Source organism: Protopterus annectens, chromosome 16.part0, assembly GCF_019279795.1.
Source record: "Protopterus annectens isolate FY-2018-M chromosome 16.part0, PAN1.0, whole genome shotgun sequence".
Classification (NCBI taxonomy): domain Eukaryota; kingdom Metazoa; phylum Chordata; order Ceratodontiformes; family Protopteridae; genus Protopterus; species Protopterus annectens.
The window spans coordinates 402,030,309-402,052,641 of record NC_056750.1 but is presented as its reverse complement, the minus strand read 5'-3'; the positions used below and the strand labels follow the sequence as shown (position 1 = coordinate 402,052,641).

At 42.6% G+C, this 22,333-nt stretch overlaps 1 protein-coding gene across 3 annotated transcripts in view; it reads right to left on the bottom strand.

Moving 5' to 3' along the window:
* Positions 1-22,333, bottom strand: part of RBM18 (RNA binding motif protein 18) — a 328,785-nt gene that overhangs the window by 184,973 nt on the left and 121,479 nt on the right. For all 3 annotated transcript variants that reach the window (XM_044058274.1, XM_044058277.1, XM_044058276.1), the window contains one exon: positions 14,853-14,979. In XM_044058274.1, the coding sequence (XP_043914209.1) occupies positions 14,853-14,979 (127 nt within the window). The remainder of the gene's footprint in view (positions 1-14,852; positions 14,980-22,333) is intronic.

The window sequence follows — 22,333 nt, the reverse complement described above, 5'->3', positions numbered from 1 at the left end:
AAAACAACCAATGTATCCTCCAAAGAGACAAAGCGTGGAAAACTTGGCATAAAGATAGAACACAACAAAATGAAACCAACTTCAAACTACTAAGAAATAGAGCCAAAAAACTAGTAACATATGACAAAAAAAACCTATTTCGCCTCTAGGCTAACATCCCTACAAAATAATCATAGGAAATTCTGGAAATCAGTCTCCAGCCTTCTTAACCCTAGCACTATTCAAAATCAATTTCCCGCACCAGATAAGACCCCTCAGCAAGTCTCCCACAACTTCAATACCCACTTCATTACTACCATTCAAAACTTAATCAAAGATTCCCCAACAAACCCAAACCCACACTCCCAAAATACAGATCACCCCAAACTGGCAATTCACCTCTTCTTCCTGACAAAAATTCCAATACTCCCACAATTCACTCATTTTCTATCCAACCTATACCCACATCCCTTATATGTAAGCTACTAAAAAAATAAACCCCTGCTCTCTTTCTGCAGATAACCTTCCCCCAGAATACTTACAACTAGCAGCAAATGCAATTTCATAGCCAGTAAACATTCTTATAAACCGCTCTCTCGCAGAAGGCTATATTCCACATCTATGGAAAAAAAACTATCATCCCTCCCCTACATAAAAGTGGAAATTCTCATGACCTCTCAAACTATCGCCCCATTTCTATACTTTCTCCATTATCCAAAATACTTGAGAAAGTACAGTTGTGTACACTTACCATAAATGTAGATGTTTGAGTGTATTCACTGTTGCAGTCAGTACATTTGGGTAATCCTGCTGGCAGGTTGCCCTCAGCCGGCCTGAATTCCAAAGTCTTGGGTCCTGCATTGGCTGCAGTCGCCTCCTCCCTGACGTCAGGGGTATATAAAAGATGCAGCCGACGCCATTTTGTTTAGTTTTTCTTGCCCCAGATGTCAGGTGCCCCCCTAATGGGTAGCCAAAATTTATATATATATGTACATGAATATACAACACATACATGCACAGACATAAACTTTACCTTCATCTACAAGCAAATACACCACACAGGTTTTATAGATCAGAGAAGGAAAGATAAGTTCCAGCAGAAATAAGGGGGGATGGTGGGTGGGTAAACCTGGACTGCAACAGTGAATACACTCGAACATCTACATTTATGGTAAGTGTACACAACTGTACTATGTTCTTTGTGTTTCATTGTTGCAGTCATTACATTTGGGTAGAGTCCCAAAGCTACGGTTGGGAGGCTGGAGCTAAGCATTAGGAGCGGCTATGAGACCCTGTAGAACTGCAGTGGCAAAGCCTGCCCTGGATTTAGAGCAAAGTGGCAGATGATAATGCTTTGTAAAGGTGCACACTGAACTCCAAGTAGCAGCTTCTAAAATGTCTTCAGTTAGTACTCCCCTGAGAAAGGCTGCTGAAGTGGCTGCAGCTCTGGTTGAATGTGGCCTAATGCCCTTAGGCACTGGCTTGCCACATTATGAATAGCAGAAACGAATGCAGTGGCCTATCCACTTTGAAATAGTGATCTTGCAGCATATGCCACTAGTAATTGCTCTGTTTTCCTGAAAACTTTAGTTTGGTCCAAATATAATCTAAGTTGTCTGTGTATGTCCAAAGAATGCAGAATTCTCTCCCCCTTATTCTGTGGATTTGGATAAAAAGTTGGCAAATGAATAGTTTGGTTAAGGGCCACACTGGACACCACCTTCGGCATAAATGTTGGGTTTGTCCTCAGAGAGACCCCGTCTGGATAAAAAAATGATAAAAAAGGTTCCACAGCCATGAGAGCCTGTAGCTCTGACACTCGTCTTGCAGAAGTTATTGCTAGGAACACAGCTGTTTTCCAAGATAAAAACTTTATATCAGCAGTAGCAGCTGAATCAAATGGAGGTAGGGAGTTTTTCCAGGACATAATTGAGGTCCCATGCAGGTACTGGCGATCTCCTTGGAGGCCTTACATTTTTGGCTCCTCTGAGGTACTGCCTTAATAAAGGACGAAAAAAGATTGGTGTCTCTGTATTGTAATGAGCTGAAATGGCAGAGGCATGAATTTTAATTGATGAAAAAGATAGGCCTTTGTCCAACATCTTAGTTAAGTATAGCAAAATCTGAGGGATATTTGGTACAGCTGTACCAGTTCCTTATGCCTGGTTCCAAACACAAAATCTCTTCCATTTTCCAGCATAAGATTTCCTAGTACTAGGCCTTCTGGCTTCCAAAATAACATCCATCACAGCTTTACTGAGAGGTGTGCTTTGTATGGCTACATTATCCGCCATGCTGTCAGGTTTTAGAGTCCTGAGTTGGCAATGCAGGATCGGTTTTGTTTTGTTAGGACAGTAGATGTGGTATTTGAGGTAAGGTCCAGGCTGGGCATTGCGACAAGTTCCTTAAGATCGGATACCAGTACTAGCGGGGCCAGTCTGGGGCAATCAGTATCATTTTTGGTTTCTCCTGTCTGATGTTTAGGAGTACCTTGGGGAGGAGAGGCAGTGGAGGAAAGGCATACACGGATAGGTTTTTCCAGTTGAAAGATAATGCGTCCACTTTCCATGCTTGTCTGTGATAAGTCCTTGTGCAGAATCTTTGTAGTTGGTAGTTGTGAGGGGAGGCAAATAGATCCATGTCCGGGCATCCCCATTTCTTTGTTATCATGCTGAAGACTTGAGGATCCAGCTGCCACTCGTGGGGATTCATGAGGTTTCTGCTTAGTTCGTCTGCCAGAGTATTTTCCTTTCCTAGCAGGAATTGTGCCTGCAGGTGAACTTGGTAAGGCAATGCTGTGTCCCACAAAGCAATGGCTAGTCTGCAAAGGGGGTAAGAATGTGTGCCCCCCCTGCTTGTTTATATACCACATGACCGTGGTACTGTCTGTTTTATCAGCAGTTGTCCCAGATGAAGTAGGTCCTTGAAGGCTGTCAGGGCATTTTGAACAGCTAGCATCTCTTTTTGATTGATATGCAGATGCATTTGGTTTGTGGACCAGGTACCCTGAATGCATTTTCCTGCCATGTGGGCCCCCCCAGGTATAATCTGATGCATCCGTTGTTAGGTGCTGCCTGGCGGGGGGGGGGGGTAATTTGAATGGCTGTCCCTTGTTTTGGTGACAAGCCTTCGCCCACCATCGAAACTCCTGTTGCAGGCAGGGAATGAGAGTAATCATTGTTTCCATGCTGTGGCAATGTTGCGACCAGACACTTTTTAGGTACCATTGAAGTTTCCTCATATGCAGTCTTGCATATGGAATTAGTAGGATGCAGGATGCCATGAAGCCCAAAGCCTGCAGAATTTTTCTTGCAGATAACTGAGCTTTTGTTGCCAATGTTTTGAAATAGGTAGTCAGTTGCCTTTGCTTGTCTGGCGTGAGATAAGCCATCTGGGCAGATGTATTTAAGCTTGCACCCAGAAATATTATCTCTTGAGAGGGTACTAGTTTTGATTTCTTTTCTTTGACTGTGTACCCCAGGCAGATGCTGTAGTAGAATGCCCTTATTCTCTGCTTGAATTAGACAGTCCAAGTAAGGATAGATTTGTATTCCTCTGTCTGCAGAAAGCAATTACTGGTGCCAGGCACTTTGTAAAGACCCTGGGCGCAGTAGATAAGCCAAAGGGCAGTGCAGAGAATTGGTAATGCATTGATCCAGCCTTGAATCTGAGGTATCTTCTGCATGATTTCCCGACTGGGACATGCAGGTATGCCTCTTTTAGATCTAAAGTCACGAGCCAAGCCTTTTTGCCAAGCATGGGCAGAAGCTGCTGCAAGGTCAACATTTTGAATTTTGATATACCCAGGAATGTGTTTAGAATAGATAGGTCCAGTATTGGTCTGCGGGCTTTGTCCTTTCTGGGTACCAAGAACAGTCTTGAGTAAAATCATTGTCCCTGTTCTTGCTGTGGCACTTGTTGAATAGCCCCCATGTCCATGAGGGATGAGACTTGTTTTTGTGCCTCTGCCCATTGATTTTTTGGCAGATCTGGCCAACCATTTGCCTTTGGCAGGGTATTGAAGTAAAACTTGTAGCCTTGTGACACTATGTTTAGAACCCACTTGTCCTGGGTTATAATGTGCCAGTTTTGAGAAAAAAGTGCTATTTTTCCCCCAAGGGTGCTGCCAGTTGGTAAGTGCTTGGTGCAGGCAGGGGGAAGTCATTGGGACTGTTTCCTGTAAGGTTGTGATTTGTCTTCTCCACTTTTGGAGGTAGAAGCACCCCATTGCTTTGACCTGTATGAACCCTGTGCCTGGGATCTGCCCCTTTGGGGTCTGTCTGACACTGGAAAGGACCAATTATTTGTAGGCCAGTGTCTACTGTGGCTGTATTTGTAAGAAATCTTTGACAGTTTGCATAGATTTAGCTTTGTCCTCCATTTTCTTTAACACCTCTTCTGCCTTAACATCAAACAAAGTATCATGCTGTAAAGGTGCATCTAATAATTTCACTTTGACATGATCAGGCAGACTTTGTTCCTTTAACCAAGCATGCCTCCTAATTACAGAGCCCATAACTGTGGCCCTGCAGAAGGCCTCCAGAGAATCAAAACCACATTGCAAAGTATGCTTTCCAACTTATTCAGCTGCATGCAATAAATCCTTCATATCCCTATTTTCTGCACATTCAGAATTTAACAACATTTTTTGTTTAAGCAATGCTATGACATGTTGCTGATATTTGAGCACAATGAAACTGACAGTTTAAGGCCCTTATAGCCAAGGTAGCAGATGTGTAAACCTTTTTTCCCCATCTATCCAGTGCCCTAGAATCTCTGTCAGAGGGGGTAGGGTTTTTTGCAGCGGAAGCCTTAACCCCTTTGGGACCAAGTGAAAGTCTCTGGGTCTGCAGTAGGGTTTTTGAAAAGGAATTTGTGAGAGTCAGGAACCCTGTAATATCGGTCAGGCTTAGCAGGAGCCGGAGGTAAGGAGTCGGGGGTCAGACTAGATTCTGAAAACACATCCTCTACAATGTCTAACACAGGTGGAATGGCTAGAGGCCTGTGCTGAGGTAGTAAAAGGAAGTCCCTGAGCCTATTTTTATATTCAGAAAAATCTTGGCTCTCCCAGTGGAAATGCTCCCTCATGGTGTGCAAGGTTTCCCCAAAAGAATAGTCCTCAGGAGGAGAAGCTGAAGAAATGGATTCTTCAGCATCAGAATCCTCATGGGGGGAAGTGAATATTCCTGATCAGAGGAGGAATCAGAAGAAATAGAAACCTGATCAGAAGATTCATGGTCTGTCTCTTGTCTAGGCCTCTTATCAGTAGGGGGATGGGAACCCCTGATCAAGATAATCAAGTCTTTGGCCATTTTGAGCATCTGTTTTTTGGGCATGGAGGCCTGTCCATGTGGCTCTTGAGTTTGTTCCTTTGTCTTTAAAGGTGCTTTAGTCTTTGCCTTTGAAGCTGAAGTCGGTTTAATGTATAATTGTTTAGGTTTGAATACACCCACAGAAGCCGGTACCTGCTCAGCGGCTCCAGACCCATCTGAGGGAATAGTGACCGAGGCTCCAATACCTTGAGTTTCCAGCGGCGTAGCCGACTCCACCTGAGACTCTAAAGTAGCGGGTGTCAGGGGCTGTGAAAGTGCCTCACTGAGAACCGGCGACTGGCTTAGGAGAAGCTTCGTCATCTGTTTTGGGCCTCGGCAATCTATCCTTTTCTTTTCGTTTTTTGTGAACTCCGGTAGTCGGATGGCAATCCGACGACATTTTATAATTAAATCTGTGCCCAAAATAGTTTAATGCAAAGTCATACCGACGCTTAATAGTGCGTTGGTTAAATCTAGCACAAAACCGACAACCTGAAATGTCATGGTCAGGGCCTAGGCAAGGAATACAGTAAGAAAAGTCCTTATGAGGTATTTGCTTTCCACAAGAAATACAATTATTAACTTTTTCTGACATCGGTCTGGAGCAATAAAAAAGTTTCCCTAATGGGGTACTTAGCTTTATGAAGACTTCGGATCTGAAACTCGAACACGAAAATCTCAGGAGTCGGCTGACCGGCACTTGCGAACTGCTTCTGCTTCGGGCACCGCGCGGCAAGAAAGACTAAAGAAAATGGCGTCAGCTGCATCTTTTATACCCCTGATGACCTGACGTCAGGGAGTAGGCAATGGCGGCCGACGCAGGACCCAAGACTTTGGAATTCAGGCCAGCTGAGGGCAACCTGCCAGCAGGATTACCCAAATATAATGACTGCAACAGTGAAACACGAAGAACATGTGTGTACACACAATCATTTTAAATCGAGTTGCTGGCTACTGAGACTTGTCTGCATACATCAACTGGACATAAGCTGATTTAAGTATATTTTCTGCACTTATTTAAGATTTGAGTGAGTAAATATTGTGTATCTTGGATTCAGTAAATATTGTGTGCGTCTCTGAATCTCTGCAGTAGTTGTTAGACTGCTTTGAAATTTCTTTAAGTGTCAATTAGCTTGGGGGTTTCTGCTAGCATTAAAATCTGTGTTGGTTACATTTCTAGTAATCATTTTAAATCGAGACATGTCTGCATACATCAACTGGACATAAGCTGATTTAAATATATTTTATGCACTTATTTAAGATTTGAGTGAGTAAATATTGTGCGTCTTGGATTCAGTAAATATTGTGTGCGTCTCTGAATCTCTGCAGTAGTTCCCCACCCCCCCTCCCGGTTTCTTGTTGTGGTGTTAATCTTGGGTGGCTTTGGAATTGCCCGCCCCTGCTGTAAATCTCTTTTTGCACACTCCTCCTGGACCCATCTCATTCGCTCACTCAACTGAGTACAGTGAAATCATATTTTGATTTTGGATACTCTTACCAGTCCCATCTCCTCTGCAGTGTACAGAGAGAGCACTTGGGAAGGGCATTCCCATATAGTATCTTAATCTGCTCTGTTTCCTCCATCTCAAAAAAAAAAAAAAAAAAAATTTGCACTTCATCTGCCTTACTGTAGTTGTGTTTCTTCCTACTGTATTACCTTATTTTGCTTTTGCCTCTTTTAACATTTTAAAGTGGAACCTGTGTGTTGAGAGACAGCCTTACAAGACTATCTGCAAATATATAGAGCTGGGTATATTTTTCTGTATTATTCTGTATTATAGAGCTAAATTGTTGCTTAGATATCTGTTGTCTTACTGTTATGAAAGTATACAGAGATCAGTATATATATTTTTGGTTTTATAATTTGTACTCTGATTCCTCACATCTCTGTTGAAACTGGTTTCCCCACCCCCTCTGTTCTTGGTTGTAGTTTAAATTTGTTGGCTTTTGCAGTGCCCGCCCCACTGTAGATTTGATCTAGGACACTCCCCCTGTCCCATCTCTTTACCGCATTCTACCTAATAAACCCTTTCTGCACTTGCTTTTAGTCCTTTTTAATTTAATTACATTTTTTCAAACTGTGTGTGGACTAATATTGCTACATACTCAAGTGTGCCAGCTTGCACTGCATGTGAATTGTTTTTACTACTGTTTTTGCTACTTTTCTGAAAAAAAATGTATCTGCTTTTACTGTATTTGTGTTTCTTCCTACTTTATTTTGCTTTTGCGTCATCTTAAAAGTACTCAATTGTATTTATTACTGCTTGGTGTATCTCATTCTAAGCCTTTTAGTTTAAGCACTTGGGCTTCAGACCAGTTGTTTTACATTAAGGAGGTTTGTGGTCTGCACTGTGGTGGCAGAACAGGTAGCTTACATCCTTCTAAGTTGGGAACTGCTGATTGAGAGCTCAGTGTCTGTTATTCTAAAAGTGTATTAATTTTGGTTTAAGCACTTGGCTTCAGGCCAGTTATTTTATATTAAAAGGGTTCGTGGTCTGCACTCTTGTGGGAGGAGAGGCTGGACTCTGCCCTTCTGAGCTGGGAATTTCTGGTTAAAGGCTTATAGTGCCTGCATATTTGAACTGCTTCTTACTGAAATTGGTACAACTTGTTTGCTGTAGCATAGACTAGATCCAGGCCTGCTGAACCTAGCTTTGCTTGTATAACTTGAGCACTAATCCAGGCATTCTTTAAAGTATTCAATTGTATTTATTACTGCTTGGTAGTAACTTGATTAAAGTGCAGCTATCATTCTAAGTCTTTTGGATTAAGGCTTCAGACCAGTTGTTTTACATTAGGAAGGTTTGTGGCCTGCACTGTGGTGGCAGGACAGGTAGCTTACATCCTTCTAAGTGGGGAACTGCTGATTGAGGGCTCAGTGTCTGTTATTCTAAAAGTGTATTAGTTCTGGTTTAAGCACTTGGGCTTCAGGCCAGTTATTTTACATTAAGAAGGTTCGTGGTCTGCACTCTTGTGGGAGGAGATGCTGGACTCTGCCCTTCTGAGTTGGGAATTTCTAGTTAAAGGCTTATAGTGCCTGCATATTTGAACTGTTTCTTACTGAAACTGGTACACCTTGTTTGCTGTAGCATAGACTAGATCCAGGCCTGCTGAATCTAGCTTTGTTTGTATGCTTGTTGTTTGTTTGCTTGTTATTTCCCTGAAACGCTAATTCCACCTAAAACATGGCTTTTCCGCGCTTCTGTGGATCCCTAGTGATCTCTGCATTGCTTACTGTACTTATTTCCTTGTTTCACTTGAAAGAAAGTTACTGCTTGTCGTTTTTGCATTTAAGTTACCTGGCACTTGCTCACTAAAGCAATTATATAAGTCAGCACTAAAAAATTAAAAGCACTACACCCTCACAAACTCCCCTTGAGTACCTTGTTCCCCATTAGCCCTTTTTTTTCAATTATAAAGGAATTCCCAATACTATTCTAGCATGTCCAAAGGTCAGTTGACAATCACCTCTCTGGTCCAGCTGGTGAATCTGGGAATCTTGAGGCAATGTTACAACTGCCTCATGTACACAGACAACCCTCTCCTCCTCCCAACAAATTCCAACACGTGTGAGAGATGCAACCATATAGCCATACTGGAGGCTAAGCTCTCTCAACTCAGTACTGGTGAAACCAGTCAGGAGGAGAAGGAAACCACACTCACTACAATTCCAGTCTCACATAGACCTACCACAACAGCAAACCAAACACATAAACACACAAAAACATACTCAGAGGCTCTAAATAAAAATCTGCCTAAGCAGCAGAGACCTCCAAAGCAGCCACCCAAGCAACCGCTACCCCAAAATAAAACACGTGCAACACATAGCTCACAAAGCCAGTGTGCCGAACAGTCACAGCCCTTAAGGCTAAACAACACACCTGATACACTTGTAATAGGTGACTATCGTCAGGCACACTGACGTCCCACTCACCAGGCTGAACAAGGAGAAGGTCAGGGTGAGCTGCCTGTTGGGCGCTAGGATCCGCCACATAACACAAGCACTCAGATCACTCCAAGGCAAGTACAGATATGACTCAGTCATTGTCCATGCTGGTGTGAATGACCTGAGACGTATCTCCTTGGACTGCATGAAAAGAGACATAGAGGAGCTCTCTGAGCATGTAGCCCAGGCCGGTATGACCCTGACCTTGAGTAACATCTTACCCTCACCAAGAATGATGCCACAATATGAAGACAAGATGATCAATTTCAACAATTGGCTTAAGTATTGGTGTCATTCAAAGGGGATCCAATGCCTGTCAGCCTGGGATGACATACTCGACAAGCCACAATGCTTCGCTAGGGACGGCTTGCACCTGTCACCCCTGGGCTTTCAGATATTGGCAAAGGCTCTTGCTACCCCCAATAGTGCCTTTTTTAGGCAAGGCTCAAAAGACAAACCCACCTCCATAGGTATCACAAGGGATAAGAAACTAAGAGTAATGCTACTCAATGCCAGAAGTCTAAACCTCAAGATGCATGCAATCGAAACTCTCCTTAGCATGGAGAACATAGATATCTGTGCAGTAACAGAAACCTGGTTCAAGGCTCCTGAGAGCACCCCAGCACTACCAGGTTATACCTCATACCATACTTTTTGGCCCCAAAACTTGGACCGAACCACGGAGGGGGAGTATCAATATTCGTCAAAGATACCCACACCTCCAGGTTGGTGGCACAGCACGAAGCATCAGAGACTATCCATGTGCAACTAACAGTGGGTAAAACTGCCTTCCAGTTTATAGCCTGCTACAGACCACCCTTCCCAAACCCAGGAACCCCACTCGGCCTTCCTGAGAACACTGGAAAATATGAAGGTCTCTCCAAACACCATTATATTGGGCGACTTCAACTACCCAAACATAGACTGGGAGCATTACTCTAGCTCCAACACCCTAGCCCAAAGGTTCCTAGAATTTATAAACTGAAATGTATGGAACAACTTGTTACCACTCCCACAAGAGGGGAAAACATACTGGACCTGATCATCACCAACATGGGGACTCTATGTTCTAGACCAGAAGTGTATCCCTCATTGGTAAGATCAGACCATAAACTAATCTCACTGGATATTAACATCCCGACTCCACCCCCTGCCCTGAAAACCACAGTGAAAAACTTCTCTAAAGCAAATTTCACACTCCTCAAAACCGAGGTGGAATCCTTCAAAGCCCCCGGGCCTGTGGAAAATACGGCCCAGACCGCAGAATCCTTTATAAACGCATTCTATGAACACCTTCAGGAATGCATGGATCATGCAATCCCAAATAAAACCAAGACCCAATCCTCCAAAGGCAGACGTCCTGTCTGGTGGACCCCAGCCATAAACAAACTATACAATAGAAGGAGGAAGCTACTACATGATAGAGCAAAATCCCAAAAAGGGAAGGCATCTCTGATCAGTATTAGCAAAAAACTACGGGCACTCATAAAATAGTCCAAGGCCAGCTTAGAGAAAAATTGCACAGGACACAAAGGATAAATCACAAGGCTTTCTTTAGTTATGTTAGGAACCTGGGTGGGAATTGCCAGATATGCTCAGAATTAGTCTAAAATGACAAAAAATACACCGAACCCACAGACATTGCCAACATCCTAGCTGACAGGTTCAGCGCAAACTTCTCCCCTCCCACCAAAGGGCAAATATCTATCCCAGCAGAGTGCTGCCCCTGACATCTCAGATGCTCAGGTAAGAGCTGCCCTCTCCAAAGCAAAAAACACAGCATCAATGGGACCAGACGGTGTCCCGGGCTGCATCCTACATGAACTCCAAGAAGAGCTAAACCCAAACATAAAACTACTGTTCAATCTCAGCCTTACTACAGGATATGTACCCAAAGAGTGGCGAACAGCAACAGTGGTCCCTCTCCACAAAGGTGGTGCCTCAACGGATCCTGGAAACTATCGCCCCATAAGCCTGACTAGCTTGGTCTGCAAAGCTATGGAAAGGATCATCATGGACCTCATAAATAAAGATATTGGGGACCTACAGACACTGGATCCTACCCAGTTCGGCTTTGTTAAGGGCAGATCCTGCCTCTTAAACCTGGTTGATTTCTTTGAAACAGTCACCAAGGCCATTGACGAGGGGAAGGTGGTCCACACAGCCTACCTGGACCTCGCAAAAGCCTTCGATACAATACCCCACTTGGGCATTATAGATAAGCTCACCAGCTTAAATATAAACCCCTATGTCACTAGATGGGTTGCAAACTGGCTCAAGGACAGAACCCACATGGTTAGAATTGCTGGAGCCATGTCAGACTCCAAACCAGTTACAAGTGGCATCCTACAAGGCTCAGTCCTGGGACCTCTCTTGTTCGGTATATATTTCTCTGAGGTACAGGCCAACACGGAAGGACTGTGGCTGACCAAGTTCGCAGATGACTGCAAACTGGGCACCATAAAATCGACTCTCCAGCCGACACAAGCATCCTCCAAAAGGGCCTCATAGAAACAGACAACTGGTGCCAGAGCCATGGCCTCAAGCTAAACGCCAAAAAGTGTATAGTCATCCCCTTTGGCAAAAACAAAGTGCCCACAAACCACAACATAGGTGGTAATCCATTAAGTACAGAAATAATTAGGGACCTGGGGACCCAAGTTGATAGCAATCTCTCATTTGACAACCACGTGGCCAAAGTGGTTAGAAAAACATTTTATATAGCCCACCTAATCTTGAAGGGATTCACATCTAGATCAGGGGAGGTCATCGTGCCTCTTTACTCATCCCTCATCAGGCCCATAATTGAGTACAATGCCCCTTTTGGGATGTACCTTACCAGACACCTGCAGCAACTGGAAAGACCCCAAAAGTACCTCACCAAGAGGATCAAAGGGCTCAAACAGATGCCATATGCTGCCCGGTTAAAGAAACTCCAGCTCTACTCAGTGGCATACCGCCTGCTCAGAGGCGATCTGTGCCTGATTATAACGCCATGTCCAACCCGGAATTAATGGACATGCTGCACCTCAGAAAATCCAAATCCCATCGAGCTACGCGCTCGAGAGACTTGAACCTCAGCACTGAAATAAATAGGACATGCTGGAGGGACAGATTCATAACCCAGAGGCTCCCTTCACTCTGCCTAACCTGGACTGGGATTTTATTCCAGAGTCCCTCATTGACTCTCTTCAAGAGGAACCTTGATGAGTGGATGGGAGATTGTAGGTTTACCCCGGGTATCACTTCTATGTCACTGTTAGACAGAGGCACAGTATACTAACCTCGAAAAAGGGCATAGCAAAATTAATTTAAAATGGGTGGCGAAAGCCAAACACACTCTGGCTAGGCTTATAAATGCCCTAGGGCAGATAGCCTAGTATGAACCTATGAACCATAGCCTATTATGAATCTATTATTCAAGTACCTTATTGACAATGATCTCCTGTCCCCCACTCAACATGGCTTTCGCCCACAACACATCACCACTACAGCTTTGCTCTCCTTCACTGATACTGTCAGCAAAGCCTTAGATACAGGTCACCCTACATTAGTAATCCTATTGGATTTATCTAAGCTTTTGACAGTTTTACATACTAAACGTCTGACCCAATTGACTAAACTTGGCTGTGGCCCTACATCCCTCAGCTGGTTTACATCATACCTAAATAATAGACAACAATCTGTAAGGTGGCAAAATGCTCAATCTGATTACCTGCCAAACAACCTATGAGTCCCACAGGGTTCCACTCTGGGTCCTTTACTTTTCAACATCTTTATAAATGACCTCCACAAAAAGTCACACAACTAGGTAAAATTATCCAATATGCTGATGATTAGACTATAATCTCAACTTCAAACAATTTCTCCGACCTACTCTCAGCTACTAAAAATGCCTTTACACATATTGAACCTTGGCTAAACAACTCTCAGCTGCTACTAAATGCCAACAAAACAACACTTCTATTATTCTCTTCAAAAGCACCAGATATAGACTTCAAAATCTATGCTAAAGACAGAATTGAAATAGAAATAGTAAAATCTGCCAAACTACTAGGCATTACAATTGATAATAAATTCACCTTTGAAACACACATCCTCAACACAATAAAGAAAACACACTTTAAACTTGGCAAACTCTGTCATATAAACTTTACATGAACACCACCACCAAAACAAAACTAGCAAGTACCTTACTAATTCCTAGCTTACTCTGTGGTAGCACCATCGTTACTAACCTTCACTCCTCCCTCGGCAACAAACTCCAGTCCTGTTACTATAAAGTAGCAACATTTGCCTTAGGAAAGCCAAACCATTTATACTACTGCCAAGTAATAAATGAACTGAACTGGCTGGATTTCCCTAACTATCTTTGCTATACCAAACTAATGCTAGCCCATAAACTAATTTATAGACAAAGTAACTGTCCAGCACTGTCATCAATAGTACCAAGTTATGTCCGTGCACACACCCTTAGATCCTCCAATAAATTACTTATAAATGTAACCAAACCCAGTAAAAGAGCTTGGCAATGCCTGTTCTCACACAGCACTGATAAAAAATGGAACTCCCTACCCTCCCATATTACCCAAATGGAGTGCATAAAGAAATTCAAAGTAACACTGAAAACCTATCTCCTTGACAACCACAAATGTCATTGTCAATAAAAAAAAAAAACAAAAAAAAAACACCATAGAACCACGACTACTAAATTTCTAAGCTAGCTCCATAGTCTCAAAATAACTTCCTACCCTGACAGTATTAGCTCTATTACGGTTACCTATTGCTGCCATGATTTTTAGTTCTTTGTCTTGTTTCATGAGACACCAAAGGAAACAACTTAATTGCTTGTACTACAATACCAATGGTTACCTAGCGTTGTCGCCTCACAGTAAGATGCTGACCGGTTCGACTCTCAGCTCGAGCGTCTTCTGCATGGAGACGTGCGTGAATGGGCATACCTTCGTTGAAGGTTGTGCGTTAGGGCTGGCAACTCAGCATGTGAAAATCAAGTGCCAATCATTAGCGGACCGGAGTTCCGCTGTGGTGACCCCATACCGGGAAAAGCCGAAAGATACAATAACCACCTAATGTTTAAATAAGTTTGATTCATATTAAGAAGTTTTATATTGTATATTAATGTTTTAATTTTTTTTACTTTTTATTGTTAATTGCACAGCTTTTCTCCCCGGGCCTCCACTGAAAATGAGTCCCCAGTCCAGTAGACTTTCCTGAACAAAACAAACACACACAAACAAACAAACGCACGCGCACACAGACGCGCACACACACAGACACACACAGACAAATGTTTTTCGATTTTCAATTGAATTGTACAGGTTACAGGTCATATTAACTGACATTTATTGTGGTCTCTTTTTTTATATCGCAAAAACCTGGCATTTTAACAGGCGTGTGTACACTTTTTATATCCACTGTACATAAATTGCGCAGCGAGATGAACTCTCTTGAAACAACCTCTGTTAAAGCTACAGAAGATACCAGCTGCATATTATGCAGTTCAGAATTTTTTTTTTATTTTTATCTGTTACAGCAAAAATCACCACAATTTACCATGGAAAACAGAGTAGCAAAGTAACAATAAACTGAATTACCTCTTTTGTCTCGAAGTTGACAAAACAATATCCTCTAGGTTGTCCTTCGAGTGGGCCAGATTTGTGAAAAAGAAAATCAAACTGTTTCACTTGACCAAACTTCTGAAGAAGCTTAAGAAGGTGGTATCTGTGAAAGAAAGAAAGAAAGAAAGAAAGACAAACACAAAGAAGGAAACATTACGAGAAAGTCAAGGAATACAGAAGATATAGAGCAAATCTACTTAAACCAGTTTATCATTTTTCAAAGTAGGGAAACTATCATCCAGTAGTTCTTAGCAGGGTGTGTGTGGTTAATTCACACAAAGAGCACAAAAGTAATAACTTTAGTGTACCTTTGCACTTTATCAAAATTGCTGTTAACAGGCTCCAGCCATCAAAAGTTGCCCTTTTAAGTTGCACAGAATTTAATACATTTTGCATGAAAACAACGTTTTTGCTCCTGAACAATTTGGTCACTTGTGATATGGTTCCCTCTAAAAACATGCAACACAACTGTAATATCACTGGTTATTTCTAAAGCATGGTAGTTTATTTTTTTTTACTAATCTAAGACAGCCGCTGTAGCACTGCTTTACAATTCAGCAGTTTTATTTTTTTTTTAATCAAACAAGTCAAAAGTACTTTACTGTAAAGTGTACTTAGTATTACATCAGTTTACATATTAACAAAAGAATAAATACACACACAGTCAGAAAAAAGCATAGCTTTTCTTTTCAGGAACTGACTGCAGACGGAGGAACAGAACAACATGAAAACAAAGGTTACGTATTTAATTTATATCAGACCTTAAACTCAGAGTAGGACTGGTCACCACAGTTAACACTTGGCATCAAAAGGCTTTCTTCAACACTAACTCCCCTACTCACTTCCGCAACGCACCTTGTGCCCCATTCTTCTCCAGATGAAGTTTGCTAACATGTTGCCCATATATTTAAGACAAATGTGTGTTTGTGCGCACAAGTGCCCACACACACGTCTCTGACACATTATGAACTGCACCCCCCCATTAAAGACCTCGGGTACACGACTAGGCAGATGTAGAGGAGACAAACATCAAAAGGAAGGGAAAGGAGGGAGGACATGTTGAAGTGGACAGGCGTAGATCATAAAGATCTAATATTGAAAGTACAAACAAACATAGCTTTTTCATCTTCAAAATCCGGTCTGGCCACTTCAGACTGAAGGACAGAGGCCCCAACTGTGTGTCTAGAGTAGCATCGTGACACAGTATCACAGGAAATGGTAGCTCTGAAGGAGGACCTTAATCTTGAGATCATATCCAGCTTACAACATTTTGCAAGTGAAGCCCATATCACTACAGCATAAATGACATCCTCCAAGAAATTTCTAAAGAATGCTAGCCGACCATGGATCTTCTGAAATGATCTCTCAGTTCACCTGGAATTGCCTTTTTTTAACTAGAAATGTAACTATAAACAATATGATATACACACACACAGTTACCTTGTCCAGGTGACAGATTTCTGGGTCATTCTATTTGTAGCGAAAGATATGAAAAGCTGATCAACCCAAGATTTTTGCTTCTGTGAAGTAGAATCCCAGCAGTCTGTGAACAATCTAGACGGTGCAACCCAGAGTCACCTCTGTTTGAAAATTCCATTACAAAAACTGACAAATTAAAGACTGACTGAAGTTAGGTCTGACGCTACTTTAGGCATGAAAGCTGGGTTGGTCCTCAATTTAATACGGCCTGTACAAAAAAAGTAAATAAGGAGGTCAGGAAGAAAAGACCTATAATTCTGAAACCTCCCAGCTGATGTTATTAGGACCAGGAACATGGTCTTTAACCAACTCATTACAGCCGAGTACGCCTCCAGGCGTTTCTGCAGTTACCTCCTGCTGTGCCTCTAAGTATCAAATATTGCTTGTTCACATTTTCATTAATTCCAAAATTATGCTACATACAAGGCATCACAATATTTTACTTTGAAGTATACATGATGGCAAACTAAATTGTATTGATATTAGACCTCTGTCAATGAGTATTTGTTAAAACTGTAAAGTAATAACATATTTTAAAGGCTAAAGCCACACCCACTGGGAGTTAAAAAGTTACACACTCAAAAGATCTGTACTGGAGGGAATGAGTTTAATAACAGACATCATTTCTGCTGTGGCCTCTGGTTTAAAAGGAAAGTACATCAGCTTCTCCAAAATAAAGATGATGTCCCACAGAGGAACACAATCCTTAAAAAAGTGGTCTCAGCAAGAAGGGGTCCCCTAAAATGGATTTACATGCTTTCAGAGATGCTAATATTGTGTGAAATATCTTGGAAGTGTAACCTTGGGTTCCAGCTTTTCCTCTCTTTGTCAAACTTAATCTGAAAACCGAAAAATAGCAGGGATGGGCAACATAAACCTACTCCCTGTCGTGTCACCCACAGGGAGAGAATTTTATCAACATTGCCTTGTGTATTTTATAACAGACTGTTCTTGGGCTGCCATTAGAACATGGATCACCCTAGTCGAGTATGCTGGATCTCTAGTCAACAATATAACTGGAGAAATGATGCAGTTAGCTTGACAGATCAGAGATCCAGTTACCACTTGCTGGGCAGGCAAGAAAGGAGACCTGGCTGAAGCTCTAGAAGAAAGTGTGTCTTTAATCAGGTAAGGTCATAATACAGGGAACTAAACCTGACAAAGCCTAAATGAGGCTAGGAGAATAACTCTTGGCATGCACACTTTGGCTTTCTGTAAAAAGTTATTATAGAAATCAGGAAGGAAGATGCAAAATAGCACAGGAGGCCACTTGTAGACAACAGCATCCCGGTGTATGCCTGACTAAGTGGAAAGATGACGGAAAAAAATGTTTCTGCATTTGGTACTGTTCATGGAGGCAAAAAGGTTGCAGCAAGGCATTCCCCAAGGGACAGAGATCATCCATGCTGTTTAACAGACTCTGGGACCACTTGTGTGGCATCAGAAGGTATCCTCCGAGCCTGCCTATTAAAGAGTTGGCTTGACTGAGGACGTGCATTGCAATTAGAAAGCAATACAAATTGACTGCTCATTCCTATCTTCAAGGCCTCTTGACACAGGGGATAGGATTTTGTTCCCAAGTATTTTATGATGTACCGCTCCAACTGCAACTCTGCATTGTTCATGAATACTCCCAAGGACAAACAGACAAACAAAAGTAGTCTCTTGCAAAAGTCAAGGGCTCTTGTGGTAGCAACTAGGACTCAAGTCATCTACATAAGGGAAAGCTTGATCCTGAACAGCCTTACCTGAACTGCGACTGTTGCCACGCATTTGGTGAACATCCAGGGAAAGCAGTGGTGAGAGAGAACGGATGCTCTGAAATGGTAGTAAAGGGCTCTCATCAGAACTGCAAGAACTTCCTGGATGCCTTGGCTATCTTTACATATAGGTAGGCAACATGGAGATCCAAGTTCCTGTTTAGAAACATAGATGGATTGATTGCACTGCAACCAGCTGGAACTTAGTTTTATATACATAAAGATTTAGGCTGTTAAGGAGAGGATCAGACTAAGGTCCTCCACCTTTTTGGGGAGTCAAAAAGAATTTGCAGTAAACCCTGGACCCTTTCTGTTCTGGAACAACCTGTTAGATGACAGATGATGCATCTTTGGTGCCAAAAGGGACAGCATGGGAACAGTATCAGACTCAGTGCATAAGATGTCAAAACATACGGGGTCCTTTTCAAATCACCCTAACGGTGAAGTGAGGAAATTTGGCCCTTAACCAATGTCTTCATCATCTGGTCCAATCAAAGCAGATTGAGGGGCAGCTCCTGCTGCCAGACGAAACTTCCTGCAGTAGGTATAGGTACAACAGTGGTTCCAGGTGGGATATCCCAGAAGTCAATGGCTAATTAGTGCAGGGAGAGGAAGGAAGCTGCCCTACCAGCAGTCTATTCAGATTTGGGTACATCAGGGGACGATGGACCCTTATCAGTATCTTTTTGTGGCCTTTCTTCATGCATCCTTCCTTTTTATCCTTTTTCTAATGGAAGTAGACCTTTAAAATCCATCCGTTTTTGTGAATACAGTTTCCAAAGATTTACAGATGGCATAGGTGTTCCACTTAAAAGCAAATACATTAGAGTGCATCTTAAGTTGGAATTTTGTAGCCACGTTTCTGACTTTTTAAAACCTCATGCTTTGTCCATTACTCTGCCAAACGGTGAGAACAGTGTAACTAAACAATAAACATTACACAATAAGAAAACCTCACAAGAAGCTAGAATCCCTGAATGACAGCCCCTATATAAGGAAGATAAAGCAAAATAAATTGGGGTGGAGTGAGGTGAGGCAGCTACTGCAATAGCCTGCACATGGAAGGAATAAAAATTTTAAAGATAGTAACTGGCTATTTTTAGAAACTAGAACGCTCTAAATAAATATGCTAAATAACTGAAAAATGAAAGATGATTCCATCCAAGAAACCATATTCTTTCCACAAAACAGGCTTGAGAACAGTACTAGCATTTAATGCTTTCTTTGGCAAAAGAGCTCTGCAGAGAAAGTACAGTTTTGTACCTACCATAAATGTAGATGTCCGAACTGGATAGCATCTGCAGTCATAACAAGTGGGTTGTCCTGTCGTCAGGCAGCCCTGCAGTCGGCCGGATTCCAAAGTCCGGGTCCGGCTGATGTCGCACTCCACCCGACGCCATCTCTTTTGGTCTTGGGGTATAAAACCATCAGCCGACGCCATTTTGGCCAGTGTTTCTTGCCCCAGATGCCAGTAGCCCTCTTGCAGGCTAAAATTTGGATAGATGCCAATGTTTCCAAATAGATAGAGGTAAACACAACAATAAGCATATATGTACATATATACAAACAAATACACCATAAAAGACTCCCCCCCAACAGCTAGCTATTAGGAGGGTAAACACCCTAGGAGTACCACAGAGGGGAAGGAGGTGACTGCAGGTGCTATCCAGTTCGGACATCTACATTTATGGTAGCTACAAAACTGTACTATGTCCTTCATGGATGCATCTGCAGTCATAACAAGTAGAATACCATAGCCAACTAGGGGAGGAGGATAAAAGTAGATTATGGTGTGTTTAGGATCCCTTGCAGTACAGCAGTGGCAAACCCTGCTCGGGATCTGGAATATAGAGGCAAATTATAATGCTTGGCAAATGTATGCACGGAGGTCCAAGTAGCCGCCTCAATAATGTCTTTGGTTGCCACAAGAAGGCTGTGGTAGTGGCTGTTGCCCTTGTAGAATGAGGTCTTATGTTCTGTGGAATTGGTTTTCCATGGAAGGAGTAACAGTATCGTATGCAGTTTCCTATCCATTTGGAGATTGTCTGTTTGGAAATAGCTTTTCCTTCCCTTCCTGTTGCATAGGCTACAAAAAGTTGGTCAGTCTTTCTGCTGTTTTTTGTTCTGTCCAAGTAGTAGCGTAGCTGTCTATGTACATCCAAGGTATGCAGTATTCTTTCCCTCTGTTTTGTGGGTTGGGAAAGAAGGTAGGTAGGTGGATTGCCTGGTTCAAAGACACTCTGGATACCACCTTGGGCATAAATGTAGGATTAGTCCTCATGGACACTATCTTGGTGGAAGATTAGGAAGGGTTGCACTGCCATTAAGGCCTGTAGTTCTGAAACCCTCCTTGCTGAAGTTATTGCCAGTAGGAAAGCAGTTTTCCATGACAGGTGTTGTAGGTCTGCTGTTGCTGCTGGTTCAAAGGGTGATAGTGTCAACTTTTCTAGCACAAAGTTTAAATCCCAAGCTGGTAATGGTGGTTTCCTTGGAGGTTTTACATTCTTGATTCCTCTGAGGAACTGCCTGAGCAAAGAAAAAACAGGTGGATCAAAGCTGTATTCTGCTGAAATAGCTGATGCATGTATCTTGATGGAGGAGTAGGACAGGCCTGAATGAAGAAGTTCGCCAGATACTCCAGAATGTTAGGCATATCTATGTTTGACACATCTTTTCCTCTTTCCATTACTCCAAATGACAAACCTTTTCCATTTTCCAGCATAGTTCCTTCTTGTTGAAGGTCTTCAAGAATAATGTCTCTAACTCTTTGGGAAAGTTCTGGATTAGCTGCTGTTATGTGATGTTCCATGCAGTCAGTTGCAGCGTTTTAGGTTTGGATGTATGATGCTGTAGTTGTTCTGAGTTAACATCAAAGGCATCAGAGGTATTGGCCACATTTTGTTCCGAGACATGCTCTTCAGTAGTGGGTACCAGTGCTGTCTTGGCCAGTTTGGAGCTATCAGGATTATCCTTGGACGCTCTTCCTTGATTTTTAGTAGTACCTTGTGTATCAAAGGAAGAGGTGGGAATGCATATGCTGTTAGGCCTTTCCAGTTGAAGGAGAGCGAGTCCACTTTCCATGCTAGTGGGTGAAATGTCCTTGTGCAGAATTTTTTGAGCTGGTGATTGAGAGGTGATGCGAATAGGTCTATCTGTGGCATTCCCCATTTCTTTGAGATGGTCTTGAAGATGTCCGGGTGCAGCTTCCATTCGTGGGCATCGAAGTGGTTCTGCTTAATATGTCTGCTAGAGTATTGTCTTTCCCGGTACAAATATTGCCTGTAACTGAATGTTGTAGCTGAGTGCCAGGGTCCACAGCTCCAAGGTCATTCTGCATAGGGGTATGAATGAGTGCCTCCTGTTTGTTGATGTACCACATGACTGTGGTGTTGTCTGTCCTTATCATCAACTGGCCTCTTTGAGAAATGGTTTGAACTTTTGATTGCCAGTTTTACTGCCAGCATTTCTTTTAGATTGATGTGCAGGCGGTTGATCCTGTGTCCACAATCCTTGCAGCATTTGTCCAGCATGTGGGCCCCATCCTAGGTCTGAAGCGTCTGTTGTGATGGTCTGGCTTGGTTGACATCTGCGAAAGGGTAGGCCTGGGTTTGACTGGCATGCCTGAGCCCACCATAGGAACTCCTGATTTAAGCATGGAATTAGTGGGATTTCTGTTTCTAGACTGTGTCTGTGTTGGGACCATAAATTCTTTAGGTACCACTGTAGTTTCCTCATATGTAGTCTGGCAAATGGGACCAAGATTATGCATGATGCCATGAAGCCCAAGGCCTGCAGAACTTTTCTTGCTGTTAACTTGTTCAGTTTTGTTAGTGCCAAGAAGTAAAGAGGAAGTTCTTTTTGTAGTCAGGAATGCCATTTGTTGTACTGTGTCCAATTCCGCCCAAGAACGTCCTTGTTTGGGATGGTATCAGCCTTGACTTTTGTAAATTGACTGTGTATCCCAGTCCTTGTAGCAAGTAAATGACCCTTTGTAAATCTGTTGTCAGCTTGCTTTTGTTGTCCCCTTGTAGCAGGCAGTCGTCCAGGTATGGGTAAATTTGAATTCCCTGTAGTCTGCAAATTACTGATGCCAGGCATTTTGTGAATACGCAGTAGATAAGCCAAAGGGCAATGCTGAGAATTGATAGTGCTCTGATCCTGCAAGAAATCTGAGGTATCTTCTGCAGATTGGTCGAATGGGGGCAGGTATGCCTCCTT